This window comes from Salmo salar, chromosome ssa11, assembly GCF_905237065.1.
Source record: "Salmo salar chromosome ssa11, Ssal_v3.1, whole genome shotgun sequence".
Taxonomy (NCBI): Eukaryota; Metazoa; Chordata; class Actinopteri; order Salmoniformes; family Salmonidae; genus Salmo; species Salmo salar.
Genome location: NC_059452.1, coordinates 84105392 through 84129003, shown reverse-complemented (window position 1 = coordinate 84129003; position 23612 = coordinate 84105392). Strand labels below are relative to the sequence as shown.

At 42.7% G+C, this 23612-nt stretch overlaps 1 protein-coding gene and 1 long non-coding RNA gene across 2 annotated transcripts in view; one reads left to right on the top strand and one right to left on the bottom strand.

Moving 5' to 3' along the window:
• arrdc1b (arrestin domain containing 1b) overlaps positions 1-23612 on the top strand; it is a 56497-nt gene that overhangs the window by 32070 nt on the left and 815 nt on the right. Inside the window, exons 3-7 of the mRNA XM_014128649.2 lie at positions 15769-15819; positions 18345-18499; positions 20825-21007; positions 22390-22566; positions 23145-23610. Of these exons, the coding sequence (XP_013984124.2) occupies positions 15769-15819; positions 18345-18499; positions 20825-21007; positions 22390-22566; positions 23145-23610 (1032 nt within the window). The remainder of the gene's footprint in view (positions 1-15768; positions 15820-18344; positions 18500-20824; positions 21008-22389; positions 22567-23144; positions 23611-23612) is intronic.
• On the bottom strand, positions 12039-13944 carry LOC106563242 (uncharacterized). Its single transcript, XR_001319213.2, has 2 exons — positions 13574-13944; positions 12039-12832 (listed from the first exon to the last, which is right to left on the bottom strand). It is a non-coding gene; the product is annotated as an uncharacterized lncRNA (long non-coding RNA).

Genomic DNA, 23612 nt, shown 5'->3' with positions numbered 1-23612 from the left:
TTGACATCTCTGATCTGCTTGCCTCTAAATTAATGCTATTGTTTGCCAGGATTAGCTATATGTATCTAGTCTCTTAATAATCGTATAACGGTGCAAGTTAGACACATGTTCATTATAGTCATACTGAGAGGCCTTAATGAAGAACCCAGTTAAGTTGCTTGCTGTGAGCAACAGGTGCACCTTTTTTTGTTTATTATTAATATTATTTTGAAGCTCTTATGGAAAACAGCAGAAAATGTATGTAAATAATGATTGTGAAAAAAGAAAGAAGGATTACTACAATGGGATGTCATCTATAAATATGGGTGACGAAGGCTGCTGCCAAAACGCATCTGTTTGTCCTGACCTCTGTTAAGAAGGCATTAAAATGTAAAGACTATTTCAGTGAGTGCAGAGTTTTCCTTCTAGTGTGTGTATATTGTCCATACCTCAACATGTGAATGATCTGCCATGCATACATGGTGAAACCTGTTGAGAATGTAGAATTGAGTGGAATAACACAGTGGAACTAGAAGTCATTAAACCCAGGCAGGCCTGGTTGTGCTGTATGTGAGCTGTGGAGCATGCCCAGTAAGCAAAACAAGTATTTGACACTGACGTCAGGTGCATTTTAGGTGCTGAGTGAAAGGTGAAAATATGTATTTTACAGATGTTGAAAATCCGTCATTTCTGGATGTTGAAAAAAAGTGTTATTTTGATATAATGCTTAAGGCATTGAGAATATATGTGTAGTTGAAATTTGGCCATAGACTTTTCAACATCTGTAAATGACGTTTTTTCAACATCTGGAAAAGATGTCTTTTTGACGTCCGGAAAATACGTAATTTACAGATGTTGAAAATATGTATTTTTCGGTCATTGATTCTATGGCCAAATTTCAACTACACATTTATTCTCAATGCAGTAAGCATTATATCAAAATAAGAATTTTTCATGCCTCTTAATGGGATACTTTGGGATTTTTATCTACTTCCCGAGATAATTTTTATCCAGGATGAAGAAAGTTAGAGGCTATTTCGTGAGCCAATGCTTACTAGCATAAGCGCAATGACTGGAAGTCTATGGTATCTACTAGCATGCTAGTTCATACCATAGACTTCAAGTCATCGCGCTAATGCTAGTTAGCAATTGCGCTAACTCTAGTTAGCAACTTCCTTCAAACTGCAAGCAGAGATATAAAAATGGAATCCACGAATTCATCTGACTCTCGGGAAGTAGGTAAAGGGCTTCATTGCCAAAATCCTGAAGTGTCCCTTTAATAAAGGACAGATGAGCCAACTGAAGATTACAACAGAATATTTATTATTGCTCCCATCTGTCACGTGCACTTATGTTGGTGTTTATCTACCTTAGTTGAATGCGCTTGACTGGCTGTAAGTCGCTCCCTAGATAATAGCGTCTGCTGAATGACCAAAATGTACACTTACAAAGCATGCTGGGTATTATTGTAATGCACTCCACCCCAAACAAGTACACATTTGGTCGGTGCGGACCAGATCCAAATCTGAACAAATCATAGACTTCTAGGCTATGTTTCACAACTTTGAACATCACATTATAGTACGGCACAGCTTAGTACAGTAGAGCACAGTAGAGTCCTGTACGGTACAGGACAGTCGTCAAGTTTTATTCAGTAGAGTGTAGTAGAGTACAATACAGTATAATTTAATTCAGTAGAGTACAGTAGAGTTTAATTCAGAAGAGTACAGTACAGTTTAGTTTAGTTCATTAGAGAAGAGTACAGTACATTAGAGTAAAGTTGGGTACAATACAGTACACTATACTTTAGTGTACTCAACTGTACATAACTGTACTATACTCTACTTTTCTTTACTGTGTACTGTAATGTACTATACTATGATGTACTGTGCTGTTCAAACTTGTGAAATATGGTTGTCTATGATTTGGTCCGATCTTGATTTGGTCCGGACCAAATCTGAACCAATTATAGACGTCTATGTTTGGGCAAAATCAAGGCCAGTCCAGACCAGACCAAATCTGAACCAAACATAGACCGATTTTTTTGGTCCTGTCGGGACAGACAACTGGGTATAATCACCTGAGTCAATCACCACCTTCCGGAGACACCTGAAACCCCACCTCTTTAAGGAATACCTAGGATAGGATAAAGTAATCCTTCTAACCCCCCCCCTTAAAAGATTTAGATGCACTATTGTAAAGTGGTTGTTCCACTGGATATCATAAGGTGAATGCACCTATTTGTAAGTCGCTCTGGATAAGAGCGTCTGCTAAATGACTTAAATGTAATGTAAATGTAAATGTATAATCCATGCTGGTTAGGTTAGCACACCACTACTATGTTGCTTAATGTTTAACTCCGTCTCTCTCAACTATAGGCTCAGTGGTTTTTCACAGAGCTGGGAGGTGTTACCAGAGAGCAGTCTATTCAACTCTGTCTTCATTCTTTCTGTCTTCATTCTTCCAGTATACTCCATAGACTTTCCTTGTATGTTCATATATTCAATATCCATACTGATTCATTAACCCATCATTTTGGTGTTGCAAGCGCTTTTCTCCAACAACCCACTGAGCCGTCTGACCACAAACGTTTAGAGAAAAGCCCCTCGTGTTGTGTTTGTGTGAATGTGCTATTGGGTATCGTCATATACACTACATGGCCAAAAGAATGTGGACACCTGCTCATCGAACATCTCATTCCAAAATCATGGGCATTAATATGGAGTTGGTCCCCCCTTTGCTGCTATAACAGCCTCCACACTTCTGGGAAGGCTTTCCACTTGATGTTGGAACATTGCTGCGGGGACTTTCCATTCAGCCACAAGAGAATTAGTGAGGTCGGGCACTGATGTTGGGCGATTAGGCCTGGCTCGAAGTCTGTGTTTCAATTCATCCCAAAGGTGTTCGATTGGGTTGAGGTCAGGGCTCTGTGCAAGCCAGTCAAGTTCTTCCACACCGATCTCAACAAACCATTTCTTTATGGACCTCGCTTTGTGCACGGGGGCATTGTCATGCTGAAACAGGAAAGGGTCTGCCACAAAGTTGTAAGCACAGAATTGTTGTATGATGTAGCGTTAAGATTTCCTTTCACTGGAACTAAGGGGCCTGCCCAAATCATGAAAAAAAGCCACAGACCATTAATCCTCCACCACCAAACTTTACAGTTAGCAATATGCATTCGGGCAGGTACTGTTCTCCTGGCATCCGCCCAACGCAGATTCTTCTGTCGGACTGCCAGATGGTGAAGCATGATTCATCACTCCAGAGAACGCATTTCCACTGCTCCAGAGTCCAATGGCAGCGAGCTTTACACCACTCCAGCCGACGCTTGGCATTGCACATGGTGATCTTAGGCTTGTGTGCGGCAGCTCGGCCATGGAAACCCATTTCATGAAGCTCCTGACGAACAGTTATTGTGCTGACGATGCTTCCAGAAGCAGTTTGGAACTTGGTAGTGAGTGTTGCAACCGAGGAAAGACGATTTTACGCGCTACACGCTTCAGCACTCGGGGTACCCATTCTGTGAGCTTATGTGGCCTACCACTTCACGGCTGAGCCGTTGTTGCTCCTAGACGTTTCCACTTCCACTTAAAGTTAACCCAGGGAGCTGTAGCAGGGCAGAAATGTGACAAACTGACTTGTTGGAAAGGTAGCATCCTACGTTGACAGTGCCACTTTGAAAGTCACTGAGATCTTCAGTACGGGCCATTCTACTGCCAATGTTTGTCTATGGAGATTGGATGGCCGTGTGCTCGATTTTATACACCTGTCAGTAACGGTGTGGCTGAAATTGCCGAATCCACTAATTTGAAGGAGAGTGTGAATGTGAAACTATCAAACAGGTATTTATTTATTCAGTCTTTATTGAAGCTGGTGTGATCACAGATTGTGAATTGCAAATATGAATCTAGTCAGATTTGGCTGGCCATTTTACTACTTGTCTAATAGACATTTCTTGCATTCAATATTAATTACTGTCTCATTAACACTCAGTTTTGTAACGACAGATCAGTTCAATGCCTGTCTGTTTTATGTCCTTGTTAGTGGTTGTAATGTTCTGTCAATCCATTGAATCAGTTAAGGGGAATTTAATTAGATGCACTTGAATGTCTTTGCTGCTCAAAATTCCAGTCGATAGAGCTGATTTAATATTTTTGGTGTAATTTAGCCTCACAGAAGCATGTGAAATCCAGGACTATTCTTAGATCATAGAACAACCATTTCCGAGAGCTGAAAGCAGTTGGAATCCAAGTACTGACTGTGCATGTTGCATACAAATAGGCGGAGGCATGCACAAACCCAAGCACGAGCCTTTACAGTGATTGTAGACGTTCTAGCATGCATGCATACAAATATGTTGGAGGTCCTCTAAGAGTGACACCTTATTTGTTTTCATTTCTTTGTAGAATTCCAATGTGTGTGCCGATCCTATACCACACATACATCACGTAAACATCCCAAGAGATTATTAGAATCATCACTGGATGGGTTTGTGTAATTTACCGCATTTAACTATCCCAACACCTCTGACACACACACACACACACACACGCACACACACCAAAACGGGGGAGTCATAAATAATTAATTTCACATCCTCCTCTCATCTCCTCTTTATCTCAGTGTTTTTTTCCTATCCCATTTTTCCTCCAACAATGGGCTCCTCTGCCTCTAGGTTATGTGACGCAGGCACAGCAGGGACACTGAGACAGGGAGGGGGACAGTGGTGGCCAACCACACAAGGGGACACGCGTGACCACTGTGGCTGACTGATAATGTGGTATGCCAGCCACACATGTAGGGGGGTTATGGGGATGAGGCAGTGTACCCTCCCATACTCTGCTACTTCTGTTCATGTGATCCTCAGATATATCCTGCAGATGGTAGGGTGGTGTGTGTGTGACTGCGGTAAGCTGTCAGTCATCTTTAGCCAAGCTGTGAAGAGGTGTTTGCATCTCACCTCTTTCCCAGTAGTCAGTGCATCAGTGCAAAATTCCTGTACAAGTGTCTAAAATGCCTCTATTGCTGGCTTTGGGTTTTTAGGAACAAATAACAAGTGATTCTGTAACCAGGTTTCCATCCAACCTTTTTTGCAAGTAAAGTACATGTCAAATAACAGGCCTGATGGAAAAAAAATTCAGTAATCTTTCAAAATGTTGACAAAACAAAATATGCTAGACAAAGTGGGATCTTTTTGTGTCGGTAATATGAATTAGATGAGAAATGTCGGGGGAAATGCTTTTATGCGAAAATATGGATATATTACCCATCATATGGAAGTAAACATGGAGTCATGTGATGACATGTTGTGTGGTCCTCCCACTACGTCTGGAAAGCATGCAGTTTATTAGGCTACAGATTAAATAAGTTATGATGAACTTCACAGGGTGGTGAAAGTGCAAGGTGATGAGCTTGAGGCTCCTTTACAATACATCTTAAGGGTTTTATTCTGGTAACATGATCATCGACGCTAGGTTGCGTTAGGCAAATAAAAATGATATTTCTCATTTGTCCGTAATAATCTCATCATGTAGGCTATAGGTGCGCTCTAGTCAACAGCGTGCAGATACAGTTCTGTATCAAAACAAAAAGTTTTGGTGAGAAAATCATCAGTAGAGTTGAAAATTCGATGGAAACCCATTTAACTTGTATTTTTTATTCAGTACATGGGAATTTAACCACAAAAGGTATGTTTATGTGCGCTACACCATCATGCACAGCCTTTTATCTGCAACAAGGTAATTTGATGGAAATACATCTCTGGTAAGAAAATGCGCATATTGTTTTTATGCAGAGTTTTGAATATAAAACCTGTCGCCAATTGGATGTTAACCTAGCTGGTTACCAAGAGGGGCCCCTGTGTTGAGGATCAGCGTGGCGGATGTGTTGTTACCTACCGTTATCACCTGGGGGCGACCCGTCAGGAAGTCCAGGATCCAGTTGCAGAGAGAGGTGTTTAATCCCAGGGTCCTTAGCTTAGTGATGAGCTTTGTGGGCACTATGGTGTTGAACACAGAGCTGTAGTCAATGAACAGCATTCTGACAGGTGTTCCTTTTGTCCAGGTGGGAAAGGGGAGTGAGATTGATATTGCGTCATCTGTGGATCTGTTGGGGCGGAATGCAAATTGGAGTGGGTCTCAGGTTTCCAGGATGATGGTCTTGTTGTGAGCCATGACCAGCCTTTCAAGGCACTTCATGGCTACCGACATGTTACCTTCGTTTTCTTGGGCACAAGGACTATGGTGGTCTGCTTGAAACATGTAGGTATTACATACTCGGTCAGGGAGAGGTTGAAAATGTCAGTGAAGACTTGCCTGTTGGTCCGCGCATGCTCTGAGTACACATCCTGGTAATCCGCCTGGCACTGCGGCCTTGTGAATGTTGATCTGTTTAAAGGTCTCGCTCACATCGGCTACGGAGAGTGTGATCACACAGTCATCTGGAACAGCTGGTGTTCTCATGAATGCTTCAGTGTTGCTTGCCTCGAAGCGAGCATAAAAGGTATTTAGCCCGTCTAGCAGGCTCGTGTCACTGGGCAGCTCGCGGCTGTGTTTCTCTTTGTAGTCCATAATAGTTTGCAAGCCCTGCCACATCCGACGAGCATCAGAGCCGGTGTAGTAGGATTCAATCTTAGACCAGTATTGACGCTTTGTCTGTTTGATGGTCCTTCTGAGGGCATAGTGGGATTACTTGTAAGCGTCCGGATTCGTGACCCGCTTCTTGAAAGCGGCAGCTCTAGCCTTTAGCTCGGTGCGGATGTTGCCTGTAATCCATGTCTTCTGGTTGAGATACAGTTGAAGTCGGAAGTTTACATACACCTTAGCCAAATACATTTAATCTCAGTTTTTCACAATTCCTGACATTTAATCATAGTAAAAATGACCTGTTTTAGGTCAGTTAGGATCACCACTTTATTTTAAGAATGTGAAATGTCAGAATAATAGTAGAGAGAATGATTTATTTCAGCTTTTCTTTCTTTCATCACATTCCCAATGGGTCAGAAGTTTACATACACTCAATTAGAATTTGGTTCAGCTTTTCTTTCTTTCATCACATTCCCAATGGGTCAGAAGTTTACATACACTCAATTAATATTTGGTAGCATTGCCTTTAAATTGTTTAACTTGGATCAAATGTTTCGGGTTGCCTTCCACAAGCTTCCCACAATAAGTTGGGTGAATTTTGGCCCATTCCTCTTGACAGAGCTGGTGTAACTGAGTCAGTTTTGTAGGCCTCCTTGCTCACGCACGCTTTTTCAGTTCTGCCCACAAATTTTCTATAGGATGAGGTCAGGGCTTTGTGATGGCCACTCCAATACCTTGACTTTGTTGTCCTTAAGCCATTTGCCACAACTTTGGAAGTACGTTTGGGGTCATTGTGCATTTGGAAGACCCATTTGCGACCAAGCTTTAATCTCTTGACTGATGTCTTGAGATGTTGCTTCAATATGTCCACATAATTGTCTTTCCTCACGATGCCATCTATTTTGTGAAGTGCACCAGTCCCTCCTGCAACAAAGCACCCCAGAGCATGATGCTGCCCCCGTGCTTCACGGTTGGGATGGTGTTCTTTGGCTTGCAAGCCTCCTCTTTTTCCTCCAAACATAACGATGGTCATTATGGCCAAACAGTTATTTTTTTGTTTCATCAGACCAGAGGACATTTCTCCAAAAAGTACGATCTTTGTCCCCATGTGCAGTTGCAAACCGTAGTCTGGCTTTTTCTGGTGGTTTTGGAGCAGTGGCTTCTTCCTTGCTGAGCGGCCTTTCGGGTTATGTCGATACAGGACTCGTTTTACTGTGGATATAGATACTTTTGTTCCTGTTTCCTCCAGCATCTTCACAATGTCCTATGCTGTTGTTCTGGGATTGATTTGCACCTTTCGCACCAAAGTACGTTTCTCTCTAGGAGACAGAATGCATCTCCTTCCTGAGCGGTATGATGGCTGTGTGGTCCCATGGTGTTTATACTTGCGTACTATTGTTTGTACAGATGAACGTGGTACCTTCAGGCATTTGGAAATTGCTCCCAAGGATGAACCAGACTTGTTAAGGTCTACAATTCTGTTTCTGAGGTCTTGGCTGATTTCTTTTGATTTTCCCATGATGTTAAGCAAAGAGGCACTGAGTTTGAAGGTAGGCCTTCAAACACATCCACAGGTACACCTCCAATTGACTCAAATTAAGTCAATTAGCCTATCAGAAGCTCCTAAAGCCATGACATCATTTTCTGGAATTTTCCAAGCTGTTTAAAGGCACAGTCAACTTAGTGTATGTAAACTTCTGACCCATTGGAATTGTGATACAGTGAATTCTAAGTGAAATAATCTGTCTGTAAACAATCATTGGAAAAATGACTTGTGTCATGCACAGAAAGTAGATGTCCTAACTGACTTGCCAAAACTATAGTTTGTTAACATGAAATGTGTGGAGTGGTTGAAAAACAAGTTTTAATGACTCCAACCTAAGTGTATGTAAACTTCAGACTTCAACTATATGTACGCACGGTCACTGTGGGGACGAAATTGTTGATGCATTTATTGATGAAGCCTGTGACTGAGGTGGTATACTCCTCAATGCCATTGGACGAATCCCGGAACATATTCCAGTCTGTGCCAGCAAAACTGTCCTGTAGTGTAGGATCCGAGTCATTTGACCACATTCGTGTTGAGCGAATCACTGGTACTTCCTGCTTTTCTGTATTTGCTTGTAAGCATGATTCAGGAGGATAGAATTATGGTCAGATTTTCCAAATTGAGGCCGAGGGAGAGCTTTGTACTTGTCTCTGTGTGGAGTCTAGAGTTATTTTTTTTCCTCTGGTTGCACATGTGACGTGCTGGTAGAAATTAGGTAAAACAGATTTAAGTTTGCCTGCATTAAAGTCCCCGGACACTCGGAGTGCCGCTTCCGAATGAGCATGTTCTTGTTTGCATATGACCTTACGCAGCTCGTTTAGTGCGTTCTTAGTGCCAGCATTGGTTTGTGGTGGTTAATAGACGGATACGAAAAATATAAATTCTCTTGTAGGATTCTCTCAAATGGAGCTCATCCAGTTTATTCTCCAGTGATTGCACATTGGCTAATAGAACGGATGGTAGAGGCGGGTTACCCACTCACCGACAAATTCTCACAAGGCATCCAGATCTCCGCCCCCTGTATTTCCTTCTTTTCTCCATGCAAATGACGGGGATTTTGGGCCTTGTCTGGGAGCAACATTATATCCTTTGCGTTCAACTCATTAAAGAAATACGCCCTTATCCAGGTATGTTGATAATAGAATGTTGGAATCAACTGAAGTTTCTAATTTCCATTGTCGGAAGTTTACATACAACTTAGCCAAATACATTTAAACTCAGTTTTTCATCATTATTTACATTTAATCCTAGTAACAATTCCGTCTTAGGTCAGTTAGGATCACCACTTTATTTTAAGAATGCGAAATGTCAGAATAATAGTAGAGAGAATGATGTATTTCAGCTTTTATTTCTTTCATCACATTCCCAGTGGGTCAGAAGTTTACATACACTCAATTAGTATTTGATAGCATTGCCTTTAAATTGTTTAACTTGGGTCAAACATTTTGGGTAGCCTTCTACAAGCTTCCCACAATAAGTTGTGTGAATTTTGGCCCATTCCTCCTGACAGAGCTGGTGTAACTGAGTCAGGTTTGTAGGCCTCCTTGCTCGCACACGCTTTTTCAGTTCTGCCCGCATATTTTCTATAGGGTGAGGTCAGGGCTTTGTGATGACCACTCCAATACCTTGACTTTGTTGTCCTTAAGCCATTTTACCACAACTTTAGAAGTATGCTTGTGGTCATTGTCCATTTGGAAGACCCATTTGCGACCTAGCTTTAACTTCCTGACTGATGTCTTGAGATGTTGCTTCAATATATCCACATAATTTTCCCCCCTTATGATGCCATCTATTTTGTGAAGTGCACCAATCCCTCCTGCAGCAAAAGCACCCCCAGAGCATGATGATGCCACCCCCGTGCTTCACGGTTGGGATGGTGTTCTTTGGCTTGCAAGCCTCCCCCTTTTTCCTCCAAACATAACGATGGTGATTATGGTCAAACAGTTCTATTTTTGTTTCATCAGACCAGAGGATATTTCTCCAAAAAGTACGATCTTTGTCCCCATGTGCAGTTGCAAACCGCAGTCTGGCTTTTTTATGGCAGTTTTGGAGCAGTGGCTACTTCCTTGCTGAGCGGCCTTTCAGGTTATGTCGATACAGGACTCGTTTTACTGTGGATATAGATACTTTTGTACCTGTTTCCTCCAGCATCTACAGAAGGTCCTTTGCTGTTGTTCTGGGATTGATTTGAACTTGTCGCACAAAAGTACATTCATCTCTAGGAGACAGAACGCGTCTCCTTCCTGAGCGGTATGGTGGCTGCGTGGTCCCATGGTGTTTATACTTGCGTATTATTGTTTGTACAGATGAGCGTGGTACCTTCAGGCATTTGGAAATTGCTCCCAAGGATAAACCAGACTTGTGGAAGTCTACCATTTTTTTCTGAGGTCTTGGCTGATTTCTTTTGATTTTCCCATGATGTCAAGCAAAGAGGCACTGAGTTTGAAGGTAGGCCTTGAAACACATCCACAGGTACACCTCCAATTGACTCAAATTATGTCAATTAGCATATCAGAAGCTTCTAAAGCCATGACATAATTTTCTGGAAGTTTCCAAGCTGTTTAAAGGCAAAAAGTTGTAGACTTCCACAAGTCTGGTTCATCCTTGGGAGCAATTTCCAAATGCCTGAAGGTACCACGTTCATCTGTACAAACAATAGTACGCAAGTATAAACACCATGGGACCGCGGAGCCGCCATACCGCTCAGGAAGGAGACGTGTTCTGTCTCCTAGAGATGAACGTACTTTTGTGTGACAAGTGCAAATCAATCCCAGAACAACAGCAAAGGACCTTGTGAAGATGCTGGAGGAAACAGATAGAAAAGTATCTATATCCACAGTAAAACGAGTCCTATATCGACATAACCTGAAAGGCTGCTCAGCAAGGAAGAAGCCACTGCTCCAAAACCACCAAAAAAAAGCCAGACTACGGTTTGCAACTGCACATGGGGACAAAGATTGTACTTTTTGGAGAAATGTCCTCTGGTCTGATGAAACAAAAATAGAACTGTTTGGCCATAATGTTTGGAGGAAGAAGGGGAGGCTTGCAAGCCAAAGAACACCATCCCAACCGTGAAACACGGGGGTGGCAGTGCCATGTTGTGGGGGTGCTTTGCTGCAGGAGGGACTGGTGCACTTCACAAAATAGATGGCATCATGAGGAAAGAAAATGATGTGGATATATTGAAGCAACATCTCAAGACATCAGTCAGGAAGTTAAAGCTTGGTCGCAAATGGGTCTTCCAAATGGACAATGACCCCAAGCATACTTCCAAAGTTGTGGCAAAATGGCTTAAGGACAACAAAGTCAAGGTATTGGAGTGGCCATCACAAAGCCCTGACCTCAATCCAATAGAACATTTGTGGGCAGAACTGAAAAAGCGTGTGCGAGCAAGGAGGCCTACAAACCTGACTCAGTTACCCCAACTCTGTCAGGATGAATGGGCCAAAATTCACCCAACTTATTGTGGGAAGCTTGTGGAAGGCTTCCCAAAACGTTTGACCCAAGTTAAACATTTTAAAGGCAATGCTACCAAATACTAGTTGAGTGTATGAAAACCTCCGACCCACTGGGAATATGTTGAAAGAAATAAAAGCTGAAATACATCATTCTCTCTACTATTATTCTGACATTTCACATTCTTAAAATGAAGTGGTGATCCTAACTGACCTAAGACAGGAAGTCTTTACTAGGATTAAATGTCAGGATTTGTGAAAAGCCGAGTTTAAATCTAGTTGGCGAAGGTGTATATAAAATATATATATATATATGACATTCTCTTGTTACCTCTCATTCACAGGTGTCCATCTCAATAAACCTGGGCGTACCTGGAACTACCACCACTCTCGTTGTCGGAGAGTCAGAGAATGCATTTGGCATCATGGCTGCAAGGATGAGGATTTTTGATGGACACACAGACTCAGTTCTTTGTGTGCACTGTGTTTTAATTTAGATTAGCTTTAACTACACCACAAGTAGAAGAAAGCCAGTAAAATCTGTGGCACACAGCTCTTCTGTACTTTGTCAGCGCAAATAGAATGCATTCAAACACCTTGTGTTGAGATGAAGTGATGCTTTTTCAGCACACAAATAAACCTTTATTATTGCTTCTGAAAGTAAACCACAGTACAAAAGTCTCTGCTGAAAACAGACATGTAAACAAGTGTCTATGGAATAAAATGTGTCAGTATAGTTACAAATATTTCTGAATATACATATTTCTTAACAGTAGTACAACAGTGTCTGCTATGAACAGACATGTAAACAACAAAAGGGTGAAATATGAAGTGTCAAGAGTGTAGATACAAATATTTATGAGCCATATAAATATTTCGGAACAATAGTAAAACAGTGTCTTATGAACAGACATGTGAGACACACAACATTGCGAACAAGACATGCTCGGAGATCTTGAGATATGTCTTCAATCAATGCCTTTGTGAGTGATGTCTGCAGCTGTTTTCTCCCTTCTTCTCACACCCCTGCTACAGAACTACTGCTGCTGCTCTGTGGCATCGGTGGAGTAGGTCTTGGAGGTGGGCCCAGGATAGAGCTTCCCAGGTCCAGCATGGAGATGTTTCTAATTCTGCACTGCAACTCAGTGCGGGAGATGTGCTGGGAGCCGGCCACCAGTCAGTACTGGGGGTAGAGGTAGTGAACAGGCTGTGCTGGGGCGCAGAGAACAAAACCAGGTGCTGTCTCCATTCACTGGTGTTTGTGTCTTGAAAATAAAAAAAGTAGAGGGCTATTTAGTACACATCTAAAACATTAATGAATGTCAAATATCATTAACCGAGACTACAATAGACTATATAATGTACAGTATTATATAGAGCCCTTATTGCATGGAACTTCCTTCCATCTCATATTGCTCAAATAAACTGCATACCTGGTTTAAAAAAAGGTAAAGCAACACCTCGCGGCACAACGCCTCTCCCCTATTTGACCTAGATAGTTTGTGTGAATGTATTGATATGTAGGCTAGGTGTGCCTTTTTAAAAGTGTATGTAGTTCTGTCCTTGAGCTGTACTTGTCTAATAATGTTCTTTATTATGTTTTGTGTGGACCCCAGGAGAGTAGCTCCTGCTTTTGCAACGGCTAATGGGGATCCTAATTAAATTCCAATACCAATGTTGCAAAATTTGGAGCAGAGTTGAGTAGACCTGGCCTAGCTACACATCTCTGCTTAAACGTTTGCAACATTTTGACTAACTGGACATTGCTACCAAACTTTGACTTTGGTGTTACCAATTTGGGAAGCTTATGATTTTCTTTCTATGACAAAATGATGTTTGATCAAAAGTTTTAAAGATCTTTAGTTTAGTTAGTTGACTTGCTTTCCCTGCACGAGTATGCTGCTAGGCTAGCTAGCCATTAGCCAGCCAAGTAGATAGCGCTAGCTATTGTTAGCAAAGCATGGCTGCTCTTTTCGTCGACTACAATAGAAAATACAACAACATACACCATCCTTTGGTGAGACGGCATGTTGCTTTCAGTCTTCCCATGCTTAATGTTCCAAACAAGCCAGCTGCAACATTTCTGGAGTAGCCTTTCCACCGGCATCTCCACTGCGGCCCTTGTTTCTTTTCTTTGCCTTGACGAACTTGTCGCAAACCCTACTCCACTTTTTCAAACAAGTGGTTGGGTTGGCCCCAGCGTCTCCACAATCTCCCTCCATGAATTGGCATTTACATGCTGGTATTTATATAATGAATGACTAGAATCATACTGGTGAAGGTACTTTTGTACCTCCTCAGTCAATCAATGCTCGAAGTTGTCATTCGCCATGTTGAATCCATACTGAGTTTCGGGCTGAATCGTCAAGAAGCGGAAACTCATGTCACCCCTACGGTTGACCAATCATGGACGAAGGGGCGTAGACTTCGGCTTCCAAACTTCGGCTGTCCCTTGAGAAAAAATGCTGTGTGCCGAAACAGCCGACAAAATCCTAACCAAACTGCAAAACGAACAAAAACATCACAAAATGTCATCATAATATATGTCGAACTGTACCAAACTGGGGGTGAAAAGATCTTTATAATACAACTGCTCTATATTGTTGCATAGCTAGAAAGCTGTATGCGTTTTCAACTGTCTTGAACTGCAATAGACGTCTCTGTCTCTCACCTAGAGCTCATTTGAAATACAGCCCCATCAACTCTTTTTAAGTTTCCCTGTACTGTACTTTCTCTCAGCGGCATGTGGAGACTGGTTCTCTACATAGTTGAGCAAGAAAGAGAGAGCGAGAGAAGGTGTAAGAATGTGGCTACTACATGAGGCACCTGCAGAGTTGCTTTCATAGCGTGACACCCTTGCCTTTTCTTGCAAAGAGATGCTTCCTCTAACAGTAAACAAGTGATGTAAATGAAAACGCGGAAATCCCTGAGAGCTTCCCCTTTAGGAAATGGAGACAAACTGAAAACACATTGACGTCTTGATGCAGTGAACGAACACTGCTATCTGAACAATTTTAATTGGACTGTCGGCTTATGAGGGAATTAATGGCCAGAGAGGCTTTAATGTCTACAAGGTTTTCTATATTATGAAACCTACAGTATCTCTTGATTTATCGCCTCCATTGGCACAATGTCCTTTTAAAGCCACATTATGAGTGAAATATGAGTGTATTCCCACAAAACTTTCAAAAACTGAAGTTGTATTATCTGTATTATCAGAAGAGAAATGATGTCTCTGGAACTGTTGTCGGTTTATCACATAAACTTCACTCAGTGGGAAAGTACACTCTTAAATAAAAAAAAAGGTTCCAAAAGGTTTCTGCGGCTGTCCCCATAGTATAGCCATTTTTGTTTCCAGGTAGAACCTGTTTTTATTCAAGGTAGAACTCTTGGGTTCCATGGGGTTATTCAAAGGGTTATCCTATGGGGACAGGCAAAGAACCCTTTTTGGTTCTAGATAGCACTTTTTTTTTAAGGATCGTAGGTGAGCCCTCAGCCCTGCAGGTGTGGTGCTTAACCTAGGGATCTCCATGGTTACCCACTGAGCTGTTCATACACACACACATCGTACTTGCACACCTTTGTGCTGAAATGTCACAGTGGGCTGATCTAGAAAAGCAGAGTGAAAAACATAATCCCTTATTGTACATCATTGTGAGAGCTGTTGAACATTTAGGGCTCGATTGTATCAGATCTGCGGTTGTTTTGGTGATGTTGGAGGTGGAACTGAATTAGAGCTGTCAAATCCACAAGCGGCTCCTGGCATTATACCTAAAGCAGACATTGCCATTGACTGCACAGTGTCACGTTAAGAGAAATCCCATGCAGCCTAATCTACACCTCGATTAGGCTGATAGAAATCCTCATTATTTAGTTTAATGATTTTTTATTTGAGTGTCATTATTTCTATATAGCCTACACTTTCCCGTTCTGAACTTCTAACGGGAGTGGGACGGTTTTGGCTTTGTGACAATGACCACATGAGCAGCCGCTCTGATTTGACAGCTCTAACGCAGTTACACCGCCAAAACACCAGCGTTGCGGGTGTCAGATATCGCCAGTTAACGCTTGATCTGATTGAATCAAGGCCTTAGACTGGCCACCAGTCTACCTTGCGCTCCGTGTCTGTGTCTGTGCTTGTCTGTCTGTCTAAATGTGATTTTGCCTGTCTATCTGACCAAGCTATCTCTATCTCTTGCAGGTACCCTGGCAGCTGGCGAGCACAGTTTCCCTTTCCAATTTGTCATCCCAGGTAAGTTTGGGATAAGTCTGGAAAACCTGTTGAACTGCATTCCTCCATGTCAACCACACTGAGGTCCATATCATTATTTTTGTCAGTGCAGTACAGCTGAACTGTTGGTGACTTTTTGTAGGAATCTGGTTTTCAGGTATAACCACTGATAGCGTGAAGTTTCTGAATAGGCACAGTGTGTGTTGCTTTTGTAGTATTGCTTAGGGCCCTTGGCTCTTTGTCTAACAATTAAACAATTGGACTGGATATAATATAGTATTATGAATGGTATAAGAACGTTCAGTACAGTTTGTTCAGGTAAATAAAGAAATGCCTTTTCATATCAGAAGTAGGGTACGCTATTGAAACTAATGTCTCTGCCCTTGTGCTACATGCACTTTAATCGTAACTGCCTCAGTCAGCCAGCCCCCCTTGTGTCAGCCAACATCTCCTGTCTAAGTCGGTGATATATGTCAAAGTAGGCCATGCTAGTCACCCCTGGAAAAGGACTAACACAAAGGTTGAGCAAACAAGTGCCAGTAGCCTAGAGACTTATCATGTCCCTACAGACACTCCTTTGTGTCGTAACACATGACATGTACAATGTTATTCCTTGTTTTCTCCGGAATGCTTTTGACTGGACTGTGAACTCAAGTACATGCAGGTGTGAGGGCACAGACAGTGCAGTGGTTGTCTGTCTATTAGGCTACACTCTGTCTATATATAGTCCTTTAGTCCCGTGGTGCTGTCACTATTTAATTGCTCCATGTGGGCCCCCTGCAATCACCCTGCTGCCCTCCCCTCTCCACGTCCCTCCTTCCCCCGTCGTCAACAGAACGGCAACAGAATACATGATAATTACAGAGCTGATGATTGAATCATCCAGGCACTTAATTGAGCCGCGTGGCCCAGTGGCAGTGCCCCTTGCTGGTTGTCAGGTCAGGGGCTGACAGGGGAGGCTTTAAAATCCACATTTAAAGCGCCTCCAAATGGGATGCTACATTAAAACTGGTGTTTGTGCTGTGAAGATTGTTGAATGTACTTAAAAACTTAAAGTAAAGACTTGAAAACAGGAGCCCTTGGTTCTGTGGAGGAGGCTGGAGAAGAGGAGCAAGTGGTAGAAGAGGCCAGCCAGCCATTCTTTCCTTAGGGAGACGAGGCTGGATGGCCTGGTGCTGGGTTCCCTCTGGCCAGGAGCCTGTCTGTGTCTGTTCTGCCAAGCCTTCTGCACCCAGACTGCTGCTCCTCACTAATCCTTTTTGACAGCAGGCAATTCCCCTGTGCAGCACCCGCTGCTGACATGATCATTTAACCTTTTACTGCAGTGGGCTAAATGAGGGTAGTCTTAAACAAATCTACTTTGGAAAAAAAGTATACACCTAAAACTTATGGTTATGGGCTTAAAAAAAGAAGACACCTGTACCATGTCAGATATAGAGTTGGAATGTATTCAATTTTTGGTTTGCGTCCCATTATTACACTTAATATACATCACAGAAGACTGAAATATAACAAAACCGTTTGACATAGAAACACCAGATTTTTGGCAGGTATTTTATATTACTAACATTCCACCCTTGAGGACACTAGAGGATGATTTGGTCATTTGTCTGCAGGAAAGGGCTACATGAGGAGGAGGGCTGAATTGGAATTGAAAATATTGAGAATGTGAGAGACTGAATTGTGTGTTCTGTATGCATCTCTGTCCTTCATAAGTCTTCCATTTTGCGTCATCTATTTATTACAATGATTCATAGGAAAAATCTATGACGTATTTGGTTAAAAGCATGACATTGGACACAATACATTCCAATTTGAATGTATCAGCACCTGTCGTGCTTTATGAGCTGAATACAGTAGATGAACATTTATTTAACCCAGTATGACATTTGTAAATGTATTCAGATTGTAGATAACAACATGTTTTCCAAGGTTTTTCTCTGAGACTCTGATCCATCCTCTCATCTCTATCTCTTTTAGTACTAAACTTCATCCTACCATTCACCATTTCCTCTCTCCGTCCAACCTCTCAGAATTATTATTTTTGTCTTTCTCTTCTTCAGTTTCTGTTCCTCCATCTCTACTCCTCTATCCTCTGTTCTTTCGGAAGTCTGTAAATAAACTCTGTCCTCCCCCTGTCCTGTTAGGAGGGGATTTGTGCAGATCAGACAGATAGGCACAGACACTTAGTGACAGCGCTGCTAGGAGCCCTGAGTATCTGTCCCCCTGTCCTGATCTATCTGCTTCCCACTGCTCAGACCAAGCACTGACTGGCCCTCCTCTGATAAAGTACACACACTGACCAGCCACCAGTTTAGACTGCCACTCTGTTTTGGTCAGAATCTCATATTCCCATTTATAGGTTTCACCTGCAGACAGCAGAGGCTTTATGAAAGAAATGAAACAGCTGTGGTCTATGTTGCTGCTGTAGCAGTTGATATTGTGAAATTATTTATGTCCGAGAGTTACATTTAGTATACAATCTTAAACTCTCTGTGGTCAATCTCGCTCTGTCTAATAACTGTGTTTGTCTCTGCCCAACTCAGTGGCTGCCCCAACCTCCTTTGAAGGGCCCTTTGGGAAAATTGTTTACCGTGTGAGAGCCGTCATAGACACACCTCGCTTCTCCAAGGACTACAAGGCCCAGAAGCCCTTCTACCTACTCAACCTGCTCAACCTCAATCAAGTGCCCGACATTGAGGTAAAGACCACCAGTCACCAATGTCTCAGCACTGTCTCACTGTCTGAACTTGTGTTATTATGCAGTCATTTCCATGAAAACATACATGAAATGAGTAGCAAAATGAATAGGAAATATAGTCAAGACGTTGACAAGGTTATAAATAAGGATTTTTAATTTAAATAATAATTGTGTCCTTCAAAACTTTGCTTTCGTCAAAGAATCCTCCATTTGTAGCAAATACCGCCTTGCAGACCTCTGGCATTCTAGTTGTCCATTTGTTGAGGTAATCTGAAGAGACTTCGCCCCATGCTTCCTGAAGTTGGATTGGCTTGATGGGCACTTCTTACGTACCGTACGGTCAAGCTGCTCCCACAACAGCTCAATAGGGTTGAGATCCGGTGACTGTGCTGGCCACTCCATTATAGACAGAATACCAGCTGACTGCTTCTTCCATAAATAGTTATTGCATAGTTTGGAGCTGTGCTTTGGGTCATTGTCCTGTTGTAGAATGAAATTGGCTCCAATTAAGCGCCGTCCACAGGGTATGGCATGGTGTTGCAAAATGGAGTGATAGCCTTCCTTCTTCAAGATCCCCTTTACCCTGTACAAATCTCCCCCTTTACCACCACCAAAGCACCCCCAGACCATCACATTGCCTCCACCATGATGACAGATGGCGTCAAGCATCTTTTCATTTTTTCTGCGTCTCACGAATGTTCTTCTTTGTGATCCAAACACCTCAAACTTAGATTTGTCTGTCCATAACACTTTTTTCCAATCTTCCTCTGTCCAGTGTCTGTGTTTTTTTGCCCATCTTAATCTTTTCTTTTTATTGGCCAGTCTGAGATATGGCTTTTTCTTTGCAACTCTGCCTAGAAGGCCAGCATCCCGGAGTCGCCTCTTCACTGTTGACGTTGAGACTGGTATTTTGCGGGTACTATTTAATGAAGCTGCCAGTTGAGGACTTGTGAGGCGTCTGTTTCTCAAACTAGACACTCGAATGTACTTGTCCTCTTGCTCAGTTGTGCACTCCTCTTTCTATTCTGGTTAGAGACAGTTTGCGCTGTTCTGTAAAGGGAGTAGTACACAGCGTTGTACGAGATCTTCAGTTTCTCAAATCAAATCAAATTTTATTTGTCACATACACATGGTTAGCAGATGTTAATGCGAGTGTAGCGAAATGTTTGTGCTTCTAGTTCCGACAATGCAGTAATATCCAACGAGTAATCTAACCTAACAATTTCACAACAATTACCTTATACACACAAGTGTAAAGAAATGAATAATAATATGTACATTAAAAAATATATGAATGAGTGATGGTATAGAACGGCATAGGCAAGATGCAGTGGATGCTATAGAGTACAGTATATACATATGAGATGAGTAATGTAGGATATGTAAACATATAAAAGTGGCATTGTTTAAAGTGGCTAGTGATACATTACATCAAGATGGAAAGATGCAGTAGATTGTATAGAGTACAGTATATACATATGAAATTAGTAATGTAGGGTATGTAAACATTATATGAAGTGGCATTGTTCTTGCCAATTTCTCACAATGAAATGCCTTCATTTCTCAGAACAAGAATAGACTGACGAGTTTCAGAAGTAAGTTCTTTGTTTCTGGCCATTTTGAGCCTGTAATCGAACCCACAAATGCTGATTCTCCAGATACTCAACTAGTCTCAAGAAGGCAAGTTTTATTGCTTCTTTAATCAAAACAACAGTTTTCAGCAGTGCTAACATAATTGCAAAAGGGTTTTATAATGATCAATTAAACTTTTACAATTATAAACTTGGATTAGCTAACACAATGTGCCATTGGAACACAGGAGTGATGGTTGCTGATAATGGGCCTCTGTACGCCTATGTAGATATTCCATTAAAAATCTGCCGTTTCCAGCTACAACAGTCATTTACAACATTAACAATGTCTACACTGAATTGCTGATCAATTTGATGTTATTTTAATGGACCGAAAAAATAGCTTTTCTTTCAAAAACAAGGACATTTCTAAGTGACCCCAAACTTTTGAACGGTGGTGTGTGTGTATATATATATAGTACTTGGCTATAGACTGTGTACTGGAACAGTATATATTTCTGAAGAGGACAGTGGACTGACTACCTGTAAAGTGCCCACTTATTTGATCATGCCTTATTTTGTTTGATAGTTATGGGATTTGATTTCTGCACGATGAGTGCAGTGAACCACTTTCTCATCCATAATTAAAGATTACAAGAGGTCTTCCCCCCAGCTCTTATTTCTGTTACTACGCTCTGTTCATCTGTCCCTCAGAACTGGTTGTTTTACCCTTCCTATGACTGCTTCTCCCCAGCAACCCAGTTATGCTGTGACCACTAAGAGGTTCAGCTATCTCCTGGTGAAGACGGGCACCCTCATGCTGAAGGCTTGCAGTGACCTGAGGGGATACACACCAGGCCAGATCATCAGACTAGCCACTGAGATCCACAACAAGTCAGGCAAGGACACGGGCTGCGTGCTGGCCAGTCTCATACAGGTACCACACGACCATGGTCTCACGGTTTCATGTTGCTTCTGGTGTAACTTCTGATCAAATGCTGATACACTATATATACTAAAGTATGTGGACACCCCTTCAAATTAGTGGATTCGGCTATTTCAACCACACCGTTGCTTGACAGTTGTATAAAATTTAGCACACACCCATGCAATTTCCATAGACAAACATTGGCAGTAGAATGGCCTTACTGGAGAGCTCAGTGACTTTCAACGTGGCATCGTCATAGGATGCCACCTTTCCAACAAGTCAGTTCATCAAATTTCTGCCCTGCTAGAGCTGCCCCGGTCAACTGTAAGTGCTGTTATTGTGAAGTGGAAATGTCTAGGAGCAACAATGGGTTAGCCGCGAAGTAGTAGGCCACACAAGTTCACAGAACAGAACCGCCGAATGCTGAAGCATGTAGCGCGTAAAATTTGTCTGTCCTCGGTTGCAACACTCACTACTGAGTTCCAAACTGCCTCTGGAAGCAACGTCAGCTTAATAACTGTTCGTCAGAAACTTCATGAAATGGGTTTCCATGGCCGAGCAGCCGCACACAAGCCTAAGATCACCATGCGCAATGCCAAGCGTTGGCTGGAGTGGTGTAAAGCTCACCGTCATTGGACTCTGGAGCAACGCGTTCTCTGGAACGCGTTCTCTGGAGTGATGAATCACGCTTCACCATCTGGCAGTCAGACAGACTAAACTGGGTTTGGCAGATGCCGGGAGAACGCTACCTGCCCCAATGTATAGTGCCAACTGTAAAGTTTAGTGGAGGAGGAATAATGGTCTGAGGCTGTTTTTCATGGTTCGGGCTAGGCCCCTTAGTTCCAGTGAAGGGAAATTGTAACGCTATAGCATACAATTACATTGTAGACTATTCTGTGCTTCCAACTTTGTGGCGACAGTCTGGGGAAGGCCCTTTCCTGTTTCATCATGACAATGCCCCCGTGCACTAAGTGAGGTCCATGCAGAAATGGTTTGTCGAGATTGGTGTGGAAGAACTTGACTGGCCTGCCCAGAGCCCTGACCTCAACCCTATCGAACACCTTTGGGATGAATTGGAACTCCGACTGCGTGCCTGATCTCACTAATTCTCTTGTGGCTGAATGGAAGTACCTTCAGCAATGTTCCAACATCGAGTGGAAAGCCTTCCCAGAAAAGTGAAGGCTGTTATAGCAGCAAAGGTGGGACCAACTCCATGTTAATGCCCAGGATTTTGGAATGAGATGTTCGACGAGCAGCTGTCCGCATACTTTAGAGTATTTTTAGTGTATATATTTGAACTGTAGTGTTTGTCTGTATTGTTTACTCTAGGCTGTATGTTTGTTGGATGTAGATCTTGTCTCTGATACCCCTCCTCCTTTTATCTTGCTCAGAAAGTGACTTATAAGACCAAACGAGCTTTGTACGACCTGCGGACCATAGCAGAGGTAGAGGGGGCGGGAGTGAAGGCGGGGAAACACGCTGAGTGGCGAGAGCAGATCATTGTACCGCCCCTCCCCCAGTCTGCCCTGGCCGGCTGCAGCCTCATAGAGATCGACTACTTCATCCAGGTTAGTAACATCCTCAATCGAGTGCTCTGATGGGCATCCACCCGATTAAAGCATGTTGTTTCACAGGTGGTATTTCAGCGTTTTAGCAGTTGTATAGTGTTCATTCTATAGAGTTCAGGTGGGCCCTTTGCGCTTCAGCAAACAAAGGCAAGGAGGGGTGCTCAACAACAATGACAAAAATCATGAGAGTTGCTTACCAAGAAAAACTTCCAAAAGGACTAATTAGAGGTTAAAAGGTCCTTTTGGAAATTTTTCTTGGTAAGCCATTCTCATACTGTTCATTCTGTAGTTATAGTTGCAATATGAACCAGACAATGTTCCTCATACAGTATCATACTGTAGTAATCCTCTCATTAACCCAATGCACCTGCCATGTAGTATGCTGTAAATCATTCATGCTCAGTTTCAGAGGTCTCTTTTGAGTTCAGGGATTATTACTATGGTAATCTGAACAGATCAGATGTCTTGGTTGTCATACAGTATGGCAAAGCGATTTGTGTCAGTACTGTACATAAAGGATCATCTGGGATGACAGGATATTTAAACACATTGGCGTTGTGTCTTTGTGAACGCTGCAGGTATCACTAAAATCCCCTGAGACGGTTGTCACTTTACCCATCTACATCGGGAACATCGCTGTCAACTTGACCCCGTCACGAGCTATGCCCTCAACCCCAGCCCCAACACCCATCAGCCCTAACACCGGCCTGGAAGGGGTTACCCCCAGCGCACCCCCAGCTGAGGAGGACCTGGAGGAGGAGTTGGGTGCAGGGGGTTCAGTCAGCGAGGAGATCCCTACTAAGAGCCACTCCCAGCAGGACCAATCCGGCCAGCCCCCCACCATGTCCCCCAGCGCATTTAGCTACGCTCCCGGTGCAGCTTTCCCACCCAGCCAGCGACGTGCCGACGACACCTCTGCGCCTCTGTTCTGTGTGTCCACTGGGTCCACCATCCCTTTCTTCACAGAGGGAAACGCCACCCCAGTACCCACGTCCTGTCCTCTCATACTCCCCCCTGAGTACAGCACCTGGGACTACCCACATGGT